Genomic DNA, 14135 nt, shown 5'->3' on the forward strand with positions numbered 1-14135 from the left:
TATTTTATATATTTTTTAAAGTATTGTTGTAAGTAATTTTTGAATTAAGGATCTACCACCCTTATTTCAAAAATGTTAAAACCGTTTTTTGGCAAACAGTTTTCTAGCCATTGAAAATAGCCAAATGTGGCGGAAAACAGCCAAGTTGGCAGCACTGCCAACGAACAATTTGCAAGCACCTCCAGGTGTCCGGCGTCGAAAGTCAACAACAAATCTCGCAATTCACTGGATTCGACGACTGTCGGACGAATCCGACGACTAACGTAAACACCCAACGATTCCCAGCCAACGGATGCAGTTAGAGTGTTTGCTCCGGTGGATGATCTCAATTGGCCGGAGTGCCTGAATCCTCGGCGTCGCGAAGTCAGCATTGCAGTGGAAGGCAGAAAAGACGCGATCTTCAAGGGTCCTGGGGCCTCGGATTGAGATCTCGTCATGGCCACCAGCCACCAACCAGGCAAAATGATGGATTTGAAGACGGTGGCGATGGATGTCGACCTGGACGGTGAGTATCTTTCGGTTAGTTTGGCGCTTCTCCAAAATAACACTCGCTTCCCTCGAAATTTCGGCAGCGGATAATGCTGTGGGCGCGGCGGCTGCCGAAGAACCGAAAAAGCCCAAGGTGGTAAATATCTTGGATAGCTTGGATACCGAGCGACAGCTTATCCGTCTCGTTCGACGCCAGCCGGCTCTGTACGATGCCAGGAATCCGCATTTCCAGGACGATGCCTACAAGGATCGGGCGTGGCATCGCATCTGCCGTCGCATGGACGCCGAAGTGAGTGAGTGCCTGAGTGCCTGGGCGGAGTTGCGCTATCGCTTCCAGCGTCACGTTCGCCGCCTCCACGCCCATAACAAGAGTCTAACCGAAAAGAAACGTCGCCGGCGTCCAAATTTCATCTACGAGGAGGAAATGCTGTTTCTGTACCCGCATGTCTCTCGGTTTACGCATCATAGGACCACGCCTGTGGAGGTGACCGAATTCGTGGCCCATACAGACTCCATGCCGGATGTGGTCATTGTGGAGCCGACCATTGACGTGATCGATGTGGATCTGGTTGGGCCGAGCAAGTTCCAGTGCACCAAGAATTCCCGGAAACTGATCGAAGCAGTCCATGCCTATCCGCAGCTATACGATCCAACGCAAGCGGGATACGAAAACCACTGGCACCTGGGCCTGATTTGGGGCGCCATTGCCAATGAGCTGCGCGACAAGGGCACCAAGCTGATGAAGATGTGGCTCAACCTGGTCATTCGCTACGAATGGGAGCTCAATCGCACCAGCAAGGAGGCGATTGCCGCCTCCGAACTCTGCCAGCTGATGGCGAAAGTGAAGCCGCACGTGAAAAGGCGACCGGGCACCGTGTACAAGGTCTCCAAGTACCTGAAGATGGACTGGCACGAGCCGATCGAGCATTTCAAGACCGTTCAGATGCTCATCGAGGCCATCCAGGGCAGTCCGGATCTGGTAGCCATGGTGGAGGATAACATCGAGAATCGGACGAAACCGCCGCGCTACGACGATCTGTGGACGAAGATTGGCGAGCAAGTGGCCTGCTGTCCGCAGCGCTGCGAGGTAACCTGGCTGGTGATGCGCGCCTTCCACAACGACCTGTCCCGGATGCGCAACGCCGGCTATCAGCTGCAGGACAAGTGGTTCTTCGAGCACCTCATCCACGACATCTTCAAGATCTACAACTCTCGCGATCCCCGCAAGGCGACCAACAAGCGGACTCTCAACGGCGATCTGACCGCCGCGGAAGCAGCCACCATATCCACCGGCGAGCCGCCGGCCAAGAAGCCATCCAAGCTACTCAAGTCGCCCGGTGTGATCAAGGCACTGTCAGCGATGTCGAAGCTAACGAGCCCACCCAAGCCGCTCCAGCCACCCAAACCGATTCAAACGAAAACAGGGATGCCGCCGAAGGGTATAGCGCCGCCAAAAGGTATACCGCCGCCGAAGGGTATCCCCTCGAAGGTTATAGCCCCGATGAAGCCCCCAACATCGTCGAAGGGAACGAAAGTGCCTTTCCCGCAACCGAAACTACCGACACCGCCACGCCTGCCGCTGGCCATTGTCTACCCGCCCGCCAAGAAGTATCCCAGCCCCAGCATCGCCACGCCCAGCCGCCCCAGCGACAGTCCCAGCACCTCCGCCTCCGCTTCCGCTTCCACATCTGCCTGGAGTCAGGGTTCAACCGCCAGTACCGCCAATGTGCCCGTGGCTGCCAGTTCCGGGTCGAATGAGGAGATATCGCCACCCGTGTTCCTGATCCCCAAGGTACAGGGCGGCATCGGTGGGTCGTCTCCCAGCCAGAAGCCTGCCAACCAGCCGCCCACCAAAAACATATCGGCGGTGGGCACGAATGGCTTTCCGACCGTGAGGGCGGTGCGTATGTCCACGCCTCCATCCCCGGTGGTCCGTTCGGTGCATCTGTGCGAGTCTACTGGGATGCTGCAGTCTCTGGAAGTAAACCCACCACTGCAGCCACCGGGACACATGTTGCATCCCCAGCCCATGGTGGCGATGCCATCGCTACCAACTCCACCCAATGTCAGTGCCCCCATGGTGGTTATCCAGTCCTCGGCTCTGCCCAGCGGCTGGGAGAACATTACCGGCAACTCCATGCCCACCTCCGGCCCCGTTAACGCCACACCGAAGAAGAAACCTGCACCGGATGATGGCCATCCCCTCAGAAACGTAACCATATCCCTGGTATCCTCCCAAGCCCAAGCCAACCAAGAGAATGCCACTAGTTCGATTGCTGAGGAGGCATCCCAACCGGCAGCCACGCCCAATGCAGCACCCAAAGGAACCAAAGCCAACTCAAAGCCAGGACTTCGAGCGTACAGGAAGATAGCACCGGCACCACTGCCCTCTAGGGCGGTGGCAGGCAAACGGATACCTGCGGCAGGCGGCGCCGGCAAGGGTGAGGATACGGAGGAGACCGAGTCGTCTAGTGAGGCGGAGGAAACTGTCGGCGACATTAAGGTGCGATTAGTGGTGTCGCCCAGGGAGCGATTACTGGTGGTCTGGGGCGGGGGCCTGATCAATCGCTACCACTTCAACATGGCGCGAACGGCGCTGCTCGTCCAGGAGGTAATGGCTGTTCCACAGCTGCACAAGACCGACCCCCAGCTGGCGGATAAACGGGCCGAATTCTGGAGCATGATTGCCAAGAAGTTTCAAATACCAGGTGAGTGGATTAACTCCTCGATATCTCCTGCCATTAAACACCTTTCCCACTTTCCAGATGAGGCTGTGCAAGCCTGCTGGAAGTTTCTGGCCAACAATATGAGCTTCTTCCCCTCGATAGCACCCATGTCGGAGCTAATGGTGCCCGTTCGGAGCAACCTCAAGGTCTGGGAGAAGTCGAATCGTTTGTTTAGCAAATTTGATGAAATCGCCCGGAAATACAAGTGGATGGAGCACCGGGAGAAGCTGCCGGATCTGATACGGCACTTTAAACAGCACGAGCATCTATACTGGGAGATGAGGAGTGCCCGGCCCGGCGAAGCAGAGCCACCACTCCGGCACTACACCGACCAGGAGCGGCAAGAAGTGTGGCGCGAGGCGAAGATCAAGTTTCCCAACTGTATGTTCCAGACGATTGTTTGTTGATTCATTAGCTCCGATAACATGATCCATTCTTTTCAGTGAATCATCGGGATATCTGGTCCATGTTCAAGTTCGCTTTCCGCACCTACATGGAGGATCTGGAGCGGGGTGTGGAGAATCCGTGGCCGCAGAACTGGTGGCGGGCACTGGAGCAGCTTAGATTTTTGATTGATGTGCGCTACCATCCGCTGGAGCCATTGTTCTACATCGTCCATCATAAGGTGCACGAGGAGGTGAAGCGGTGCAGCATGTACGAGGATCTGATGGCCAGCGGCGGTGTCGAGAACCGGAGGACATCCACCAATGTTCTGGCGTACTTAGCCAAACGGAAACTGCCCTGGGAGTCGGAGGAGGCGAAACGCTTGCTAACTGGACAGTTGAGCGGTGGGGGCAGGCTACAAAAAACCACAATTGAACTCTTACGTGTATCCGACTCGGAGGATGCTCCAGCTCCTGCCCCAGTTCCTGCCCCAGTTCCGGTGACAGCTCCGGTGACAGCTCCTGCTCCGGCTCCGTCCCACGTTGCTGTTCCTCCGGTTACTGTTGGTGTTGCTCCCGCATCTGTTTCGGTGCATGCGCCCGTTTGTGTCTCTATTCCCATGTCGGTTCTGGCTCCCGCTTCGCCGGCAATATCTGCGGCAGCATCACTGCCCGTGGCTGCACGTGCCACACTCACCCTAACGCCTGGCTCCAATCTCCCAGTGGTGACTACACCCACACCCGCTTCATCTGGCACCCAATCGTCCTCTCCCATATCGATTCGTGACACACCTCCGCTAGATCCACCTCCTGCGCCGGCTACTACTCGAGCGGCAGCTCGCTCGTCTGGTCCATCGGTTGAACCACCGGCGTCTGTTGTCGTGGCCAAGCCCAAGGTAGCACCAGCACCAGCACCAGCACCCGCGGCTGAAGCCAACGGCGAGGCGTGTCTGATCCGCAGACCGCATACCTATTGCCTGCCCACGCTAGATGCCTTCCAGCTGACCCGTGTCCTGCGCAGCCATCCGCAGACCTACGAAAAGGCCAGCACCATCGACAAGCGGGCCGCTTGGGTGCGCGTCTCCAAGCAGTTAAATGCAACAGGTGATTATATCGAAGCTATTCCCTAACCAGTTCCAAATATTTAACCATATATGTCCCCCCTGCAGTGACCGAGTGCCGTCTGGGTCTCCAGCATGCCCTGCGCGAGATGCGAATCCTGAAGATTGTGGATCCCACGAACCGCTGCACCATGGGCCACAAGTACTATCGCTACATGACCGAGATGTATACGCTGGTGAAGCCGCAGGGTCAGCTCATTATCCGGACACCCCAGCAGCTGAACCAGCTGGATCGGACGGAGGCCATCGATGCCGATGATGACATCGCGACGTCAGACACGCCACAGTTTCTGCCCGAGATCAATACGACCACCAGTGATCTGGATCTGGTGGTCAAGAACTGGGCCCAGGCTGTTGGCAGTTTCTCGGCCGCCGACCAGGACGCGATGGCCGCCAGGCTGGGCGAGATATTCGCCCGGTATGCCGCCGATGAAGATGATGAGGAAGTGGGGGCCACGACCGAAGGCCAGGACGAAACGGAAACGGAGACGGAAACGGAAACGGCACTGCCCTAGCACGCCATAATCTCATCATCCCACCTCCTCCTCGCCTGACACGAAGAAAGGATCATTATTTATTTAATTATTAATCGAGTATTTGTACATTAGGGAGAGCTCCTCCCAGGACATGATTCTGGGCATGATCTTTTGATTTTCATTTATACATATGTGTGTTTATTGTATTTTTTTTGCATTTCAAATTACCATTTCGCCCAAAATACAATTATTTTCATATTTTTTTTTCACAAATTTTTGCAATTTTGGCAAAGAAACTAAAACTAAAAACTAAATTGTATTGTTATTTTTTTTTTGAAAATCGAAAAAATAATGTCATGACTTTGCAATTCTTTTGCGGTTGCCATTTGAAGGACCTTAAGGACCTTATGCTTAAGGATCATATTATATTGTAATAATAATAATGAGACGATGTCTTTGACCCTCTTGGTGTTGGTTTTGATTTTGTGGCGACACTTGTCGGTCACCGTGGTTCGTTCGGCCCGGTTCCGCCCACTTTTATGGCCTCTCCGCCACCGCCACCGCCCCCCTCCGGAACGGACATCAAAGTAAGCCCGTAGAAATTGCGGCCGGACAATTGCGAAACGATTTCCATTCCCCGTGGAATGAGGCACGAAATTAGGGCTCTGGAGGGAAAAGAAATCAAGGGGATGATTGCAGTTACACTGAGAGAAATTGTAGCTGTTTGGCTTTTTTTTTCTTTAAATACTTGTATTAAATCTAAATAGTATTAAAGCGAAAATAATTATATTTTAGGATTAAGATATTGTACAAAATTATATCTCGAATACAATTTCAAAGTTTTTCTTTCAATATTTTCCAAAATTTCAAGCCAAAAAAATGTTTGTTTTTGAAAAATAAATCAAAATTAATAAAATGTAAGCAAAGAATCTTTATATAATAAATATTTAATAAAGAAATATATTAGAATTTAGTTTTTTTATTCAAAAATATAGTATTAATTTTTGAAAAATTATAATTATGTATTTCAACAATCATTTATTAAACTTATTTTAATTTTAAATATTTTGTATTAATTATTTTAAGACAAAAAAGAGATTAAACAGTTTATTAAATATTAAATTAAAAATAAAATAATTCTTCTTAATTTCTATATTTAAGCTAAAGTTTCCAACAAATCACAGATATTTAACTTAAATTTCAAAACCTATTTCTGCCAGTGTAGGATGAAGAATAATTGGCAGCTTATGTTCCGGGCCATAGTTCCCACTTTGTGTGTCCTTTGGAATAATATGGAGCCTTCTTTCAACAACAGGAATCGATGTGGTCGCCACTCCGGTTCCCCCCAGAACCCAGACGGATGGTCGAACTACTCTCCCCCCTTCCCTCCCGCAGCCGGCGCCAGTTCTCCGGTCCGCCCAACGACTGCTCATCATCATCGTCCATGTTGATCCGGGCATCCCAGCCGCCCTTGAGGCGCCGGGTGGGCGATGGCGATAGCACCAGCGTCTCATAGATATCCAATGCCAGGGACAGGAAGACATCCTCCACGTTGACACCACTCTTGGCCGACACCTCCCGGAAGTCCAGACCTCGTTTCACCGCAAAGGACATGGCCTGCTCTTGGCCCACCTGACGGTCGTCCACCTCATCGCACTTATTCCCGACCATCAGCACACAGACCTGTTCCGGACAGTAGCGTCCGATCTCCTGCAGCCAGCTGTCCAGGTTACGGAGGCTGATCAACGATGTGGTGTCGTAGACCAGCAGGATGCCATGGGCACCACGGTAGTAAGCCGGCAATAGGGAATGGAAACGCTCCTCGCCGGCCGTGTCCCAGATCTGCAACTTCACCACATTCCCGCCCAGCTCCACGGTACAGACCTTGAAGTCAATGCCCACGGTGGACTGGTGTTGGCCGGAGAAACGTCCGTCGGCGAAGCGCCTCAGGAGGCAGGACTTGCCCACACCAGAGTCGCCAACGACAAGGATCTTGAAGAGGTATTTATATTCGTACATCTCTCCAAATCAGACTATATAGTAGAGATCTTGGAGAGATCTAGCTTGGGTTGCTGGGAGTGGGTTGTTTTGAGTGATTTTTTGAAAAAATATGTAAAGAAATATATAAAGTACTATCTAGACTATATAGTCTTTTGATCTGAAACTTGGTAGTTACAGGACATCTTCTATGAAGTCTTAAGACCAAGTTCTCAAGTTCCTTAAACCATCTTTTTAAGAACTAATCTTAAGTTATTTTCTACCTGTATTTTGAAGTAAATAATTCAAATCCATTGAAATCGGACCTCTATACCCTATATCTTTCATAAAATAGCCCAAAATTACCATAAAAATGATTATTATTTTTATAATAATACTTTAATCTCCATAACCGTTAAGATCTAGACCGGATAGACCGTTGTGAGAATTAAAAACTATGCCATTACTAGAGACACTTTCACCCAGCTGTGTTCGCGGGAAAGTCTATAAAAATTAGCATTATTATGGGTCGAGGCTGAAAGTTCAAAGTTCCTACGATGGAATCAAGAATTCAAGGAGCAAGAAGGACCAAGGACCAAGGACCACGGACCATCATCATCTGAGGGCGTTGGCAATATAATGTTTGCTTCTGGTGATTAACGCAATTAAACAGGTGCTCAAAATGATGTTTCCAGTGGATTAGGCCAGGACACCGATTACGGGGGAGAGCTAACAGGAGGATGGAGGGCTGACAGGACTGGAGGCCATGCTGGAGGAATGGGGGTATGTCCGCTAATAAGGACACATTAGCAGCATGCGCCATTTTCGCATTAATTCTGGTCGGTGGTTACTTCCCAGGATGTTTCCAAGGATATGGAGGGTGGATGGTTGGAGTTGTAACGTTAAAATTCCATTAGCCCCGCTGGGAGGGCGTTCAGGTGTTCTGACTCGTCGCCCCTCGGTGGGGGGAACTCATCTTGGAGTTATGCAATTTCAACTAAAATGGTTCACATGACCTCCTCCGCACCTAATGAGCACCACTTATCCGGACAATCGTCCGTCCATTCATTCATTCTTCGTCGAGAGTGAATGGGAAAATTCAGCTCACAATTTTTTAGACGGTTTTAAAGGTGGTTTTTATTTAAAAAAACGGTTAGGAAATGGTTTTTTTTGGGATTTTTCAACTATATACCTGGTACTTTTTTTTGAGAAATTTAAAATAAATGTAAGAAATTTAACCAACATTTTTAAGGCATTTTTTTAAGACTGTATGATACCTGGTAGTTTTTAGGGCTTTAAAATATTCATTTCAATGAATTAAAATATAAAACTAAACTATATGATACCTGGTACTACTCAGAACTCAAGAAATAAATAAGAAAAGGAAACAATATTCACAATATTAACTAAAATTTGATTAAGAAACACTCTATATTTTAATATATATATATCTATTTTAATATATTTCCATATTTTTAAGAAAAACGAACCCAAAACCAAAGAAATCTAAAAGTTTCATGAGAAAGTTGATCTAATTTCCATTTTTCTCATTTTTCCTCAAATTTTTTTTGTTAATTTTTTATAAACTCTACAAAGAGGTGATACTTTTATAATAAAAAGTTAAACAAAACCCATATTATACCAGTTTCTCTTACTTATAAATTAACCCTAATATAGGAAAAGCTTACCCATTTGCTACCCTGGATTTTTTTCTTAACGGTTTAACCTTTTTTTGTTAAGAGACTATAAAAAAAACTGCTAATTGAACGGTTTTTTGTTGCTATTCTCCCATCTTTTATTGTTAGAAAAAAAAAAATTGAAACAAAAACAGACAAAGCAGAAAAGTAGTTGTAATAAAATGGCAAAAGCAAACTATTTTAATGACAGTCGGTGTCGGAGTCGAACCCACAACCCACACAAAAAAATTAAATCCAGAATCGAAATAGAATCGAATAGAATAGAAAACATAGTTCAGTGCCTGGCTACTGGGCCACAGGCCAGAAATAAGTACATAAGTACTATACGGAAAAAAGCATTACGGGAAGAGCACAAAATGTATGAAAGAATGCTAACACCGACGCTTTTTATACCCTAACTGGGTTGTTTTCAAAAAAAAGATGGGAAATTTAGAGCTAAAATTGAGTTTTTAAAAGGTAAAATATGTGAAAAAAAATTATATAAATAAAAAATTTATAAACAACATTTTTAGATTTAAAAATAATAAATTTGAAAAACATCAAGTAAATTTTTAGTAACTTTTAAAATATATTTAAAAATAATAAATATCAAAATATTATAATAAACAAAAATTAAATAAATACTATAATTTTTTAAGCAATATAAATTAGTTTTTTTAATACAATTAACAAAATACTATCAAAAATGTTAATACCTCTTTCATAAAGTATAATAAAAATAAAAGAAAAAAAATATAAAAAAAAAACTTAGGAGCTCCAATAAAATAAAAACAAAAAAAAAAGAGAGAAAAATAGAAAAAGAAACAAAAACAACAACAAAGAACACGCCCCGCTTTTGGGGACGAGCAAAAAAAAAAAAGTAAACAGAAAAGCCATTAACAGTACAACAATAACAACTATAACAAAAACAACTAAAACAACAATAATAATAATAATAATAATAGCAACAATTGCGAGAAACAAGCACTTGGCAACATGCTCTTCTTGTTGTTGTTGTTATTGTTGTTGTTGCCTTTGTGGACTGCCTCATTTTCTCTTATAGCCCCCCCACTCCCCACCTACCCCACTCTAGTGTCTTTTTTTGTTTTTTGTTTTTTTTTTGCTGAATTGTGCATGGAAAAAAAAAACAATTACAATTTCGCAAACAAAGATCATTTGCGAATGAGATCGACGACACGATACAATGGCACACCACAAGAACAACAACACCAGCACTGCCCGGTGGCGAGGGCACGGGAGTGCACTCAAAAAAATAAGGGTGGACAAAAATTGGAGGAGATATGGACATACCCATCGAGGCTTCCACAAAAAAATTAGAAAAAAATGTGAAAAATATATTTTGTTCTCAGATTTTGATGCAGATCGACGGGGAATCGAGCCACAAATCGTTTAAGGTATTCCTTTCGAGAATCGGATGAGAATTGGCAAAGATATAGACATCGGAAGGGGCCTTATGGGGAAATCCAGGATTTCGCAAGGGGTCTCCCCACAAAATTTGGAAAAAAAAGTGAAAAAATATTTTGTGTTCAGATTTTGATGCAGGTCGACGGGGAATCGATCCACAAATCGTTAAAGGTATTCCTTTCGAGAATCGGATCAGAATTGGCAGAGATATAGACATCGGAAGAGGCCATATGAGGAAATCCGGGATTTCGCAAGGGGTTCACCCCACAAAATGATGAAAAAAATTTAAAAAATATTTTGTTCTCAGATTTTGATGCAGATCGACGGGGAATCGATTCAGAAATCGTTAAAGGTATCCCTCTTGAGAATCGGATCAGGATTGGCAAAGATATAGACATCGGAAGGGGCCCAATGGGGAAATCCAGGATTTCGCAAGGGGTCTCCCCAGAAAATGTTGAAAAAAATTCAAAAAATATTTTGTTCTTAGATTTTGATGCAGATCGACGGGGAATTGATCCACAAATCGTTTAGGGTATTCCTTTCGGGAATCGGACAAGAATTGGCAAAGATATAGACATCGGAAGGGGCCCTATGGGGAAATCCGGGATTTCGCAAGGGGTCTCCCCACAAAATGATGAAAAAAATTTAAAAAATATTTTGTGTTCAGATTTTGATGCAGATCGACGGGGAATCGATCCAGAAATCGTTTAAGGTATTCCTCTTGGGAATCGGATCAGAATTGGCAAAGATATAGACATCGGAAGGGGCCCTATGGGGAAATCTGGGATTTCGCAAGGGGTCTCCCCACAAAATGATGAAAAAAATTTAAAAAATATTTTGTGTTCAGATTTTGATGCAGATCGACGGGGAATCGATCCAGAAATCGTTTAAGGTATTCCTCTTGGGAATCGGATCAGAATTGGCAAAGATATAGACATCGGAGGGGGCCCTATGGGGAAATCCGGGATTTCGCAAGGGGTCTCCCCACAAAATGATGAAAAAAATTTAAAAAATATTTTGTTCCCAGATTTTGATGCAGATCGACGGGGAATCGATCCACAAATCGTTTAAGGTATTCCTCTCGAGGATCGGATCAGAATTGACGGAGATATAGACGTAGTTGTGGGTCGTGAGTGGAAAAGCCACATATTTTTTTCAGTGCTGAAAAGTGAAGTGAAAATGGGAAGGCGCGTAAACAGAAGCCTATTTTAATCGAACAAGCCAAATGTGATGACTGATCCTCAATCTGTAATCGATCGCCGGAGGCGGTGTACGGAATAAAATAATATTGTCCGGATGGGAATGAAAGTGATAGCTGCCGAGTGGGTGGAGTTGGGTGGTGTGGGGTGGTGTGTGGTGGGGGTGGGGGGGGGACTGAGGCGACATCCAGCAAACAAAGCAACAAATCAAGCGGAGCAAACAAACAAAAAGAGCAAACAAGAGCCAGATACAAAGCGAGTCATTCTTTTGGACCAAGGTGATATCTGGATGATATCTATCTGGTACTTCTTTTCTTTTTGTTTCCAGCTAATTTCCAGCTTAAATATATTTTTTAATAATTATCTAGACACTGTTAAAAATCAAAAATATATTATTAAAATTCCTGAAGATTATTTTCCGTCAATGCCGAAGTCATGAAATTCGAGATTCGGAACTGAAAAGTGTCAACTGTAAGTGTTGACCCCCAAAAATTGGACCTAAAGTACTGACCCAGTAAACGTGCGTAGTCCATGAAAAACCTAAAAAAAAAGAAGGTAACAAAACCATCGTCTTTGTGGCCAAAATGAAAACAAATCTGGTTTAAAACGTGACTTGATTATTACGCCTAACGAACTTTCTATGGACTACTAGGCCTTGTAGTACTCCAAGCTCCAAACAAAATATCACAACACTTTCAGGTTTCTGAATTTTCCGGAAATCAAAAGTGTCATCTTAAAAAATAATAAAAATTTCAAAATACCTTACCTGCAATTACATTTTTGTTGTTATTATTATTTAAGGTGAATAAACTATGACATGGGAATTAACTGCCGCAATAATAAATTACAGTTAAATTTAGTTGAGTGGCAAAAGTGTTTTTTTTTTTAGCCAGAACTCACTTCTTTTCTTTAATTTTCCCTTTTTGGCTTTTTGTGTTAACTTGGCGAATTATTGGCCCAAAATGAACTATTTCTCCATCGACTCTTTTTTTTGGAAGATTTGCAATCTTTTCAGAATTTTAATACTAAAGAGTATCAATGGGTCAATTATTATTTATTTTATATTTGGAAATTATTAGGAAAATTATTATTTTGTACCTTCGATCTTAGATAGATCTTATTTTTAAGTAAGATTTCACTGATTTAATGTGTAGTTACTGCAAAATTACTTAGAAAGGGTTAACCCAGTAACGAAAATAAACTAATATTTATATTTAACTTTGATTTTAGTTTAATTTTATAAGAAATTTATAACTTATTTAAACTTAAAACCAATAAAATACCTCATAACCTTAAAAATTTTAATGATCTATCTCCATTCCCTCCAGAACCGCCATTATGAAGCATCCATTTTGAATTTTTGGAAAAAGAGGTTATAAAATATTGAAACTTTTATCGTTTTTTCTTAAATCTCTAAGAAATCTACAAGTTCTTATCCCTATTCTCCATTCTCAATTTGTCTATCTCTATAATTCTCTAAAAATTCTCTCAAAAAAAGTGTTTGATTCCAAAACTTTTTACTTTCTGGTTTTAAGAATTAAGAATTTCTTTCTTTCTTTAAGAATTTTTGAATAACTCTGGGACCACAGTGCCCTATGGGTCTGGGCTCCACAGACGTTCCCGTAATATTGCTGATGTGTTGTTGCTGTTGCTTTTGTTATTATCGCACAGTGTTGTTGCTGTTGTTGGTGTTGCTGCTGCCGATGTTGCTGTTGCTGCTGCTGCGGCGGCTGCTGCTGTTGCTGTTGCTGTCGCTGGTCGGCGGCGGCGGCGATTTCGCGGCGGCTTCCAGCCAGTTTGAGTTCGCACTCGGCCACAGACGGAACCGAGACCGAGATCGCGGAAGAAACGGCCCAAGCCGAATAATCCGAGAGTTACGAAGCGGAAAAAATTCGAAACGAAAACGAAAAGCGTCGGTAGTCAGTGTAAGATCGCGTTGCAGTCGCTAGAAGATCGCCGCCCTCCCCCAACTAAAAAGTGTCGCCCCATCGGTGCGTGTCGCGCTTAATTAAATACCCATTTTTTTTATCACTTATTTTATTTTATATTTTTTTTTTTGCGACACTATAATTATTTATACTTAATTGTTTAATAACAACAACAACAAGAAGAAGAGGAGAAGAGCAAGAAGCTTATTCCAAAAGAAAATACAAAAATAAAGTGCTAATAAAGTGAAGTGGAGTTGGTGTGAGTGCGATCGCAGAAGAAGTCCCTTGAAGTGGACATTGAACATCGTTGGAGTGCCATCTCCAGGGGTAATTTCATTTAATTTCCTTCCTTGTACTGTCTTGTACTGTATCTCAAAAGTACCCTTCCGATCGGCAGAAGTTCAAGTTCAGTGAGCAAAAATTACATATTTTTTTTGTATTTTTTTTGCCGGCAAACTTGCAAAAAAAATGACAGCGCTTTACAAGACTCGTCTTCTCTTCTACAGTGAGAGAAATGTTTTGAATTTAATTTTTTAATAAATAAATTTCATTTCTCTTAAGTGTTTGAATTATTTTCTCTTTCATCCTTGAACTCACTCTCCTGTATGAGTTTATAATTCGTCCCCCCACTCTCTTTGATTCTCTCGACGCTCTCTCTTTTTTTTTTTGCTGTGGCTCCACTCAGTACATTGCACCTTTTGGGCCTTATTCCTTTTGCGCCGTCTTTCGCTTTCA

The 14135-nt window shown here is 44.2% G+C and overlaps 3 protein-coding genes across 3 annotated transcripts in view; 2 read left to right on the plus strand and 1 right to left on the minus strand.

Annotated features, from left to right (window-relative positions):
- The first annotated feature begins 134 nt into the window (after positions 1-134).
- Positions 135-5655, plus strand: LOC6502306. Its single transcript, XM_001966174.4, has 5 exons — positions 135-505; positions 573-3197; positions 3255-3596; positions 3659-4702; positions 4768-5655. The coding sequence occupies exons 1-5, from the start codon at positions 436-438 to the stop codon at positions 5232-5234; spliced, it is 4548 nt and encodes a 1515-aa protein (XP_001966210.2). The 5' UTR covers positions 135-435; the 3' UTR covers positions 5235-5655.
- Positions 5656-6335: 680 nt separating this feature from the next.
- LOC6502100 (GTP-binding protein YPTC1) lies at positions 6336-7289 on the minus strand. The gene has a single exon (XM_001966175.4). It carries the CDS (start codon positions 7212-7214, stop codon positions 6501-6503), a length of 714 nt encoding a protein of 237 aa, XP_001966211.1. The 5' UTR covers positions 7215-7289; the 3' UTR covers positions 6336-6500.
- A 5949-nt stretch (positions 7290-13238) lies between these two features.
- The window catches only part of LOC6502309 (protein sprint), a 96972-nt gene continuing 96075 nt past the window's right edge, over positions 13239-14135 (plus strand). The window contains exon 1 of the mRNA XM_014904521.3: positions 13239-13727. The gene's annotated coding sequence lies outside the window, so the exon portion shown is untranslated. The remainder of the gene's footprint in view (positions 13728-14135) is intronic.

Source organism: Drosophila ananassae, chromosome XL (genome assembly GCF_017639315.1).
Source record: "Drosophila ananassae strain 14024-0371.13 chromosome XL, ASM1763931v2, whole genome shotgun sequence".
In the NCBI taxonomy this organism is placed as follows: domain Eukaryota; kingdom Metazoa; phylum Arthropoda; class Insecta; order Diptera; family Drosophilidae; genus Drosophila; species Drosophila ananassae.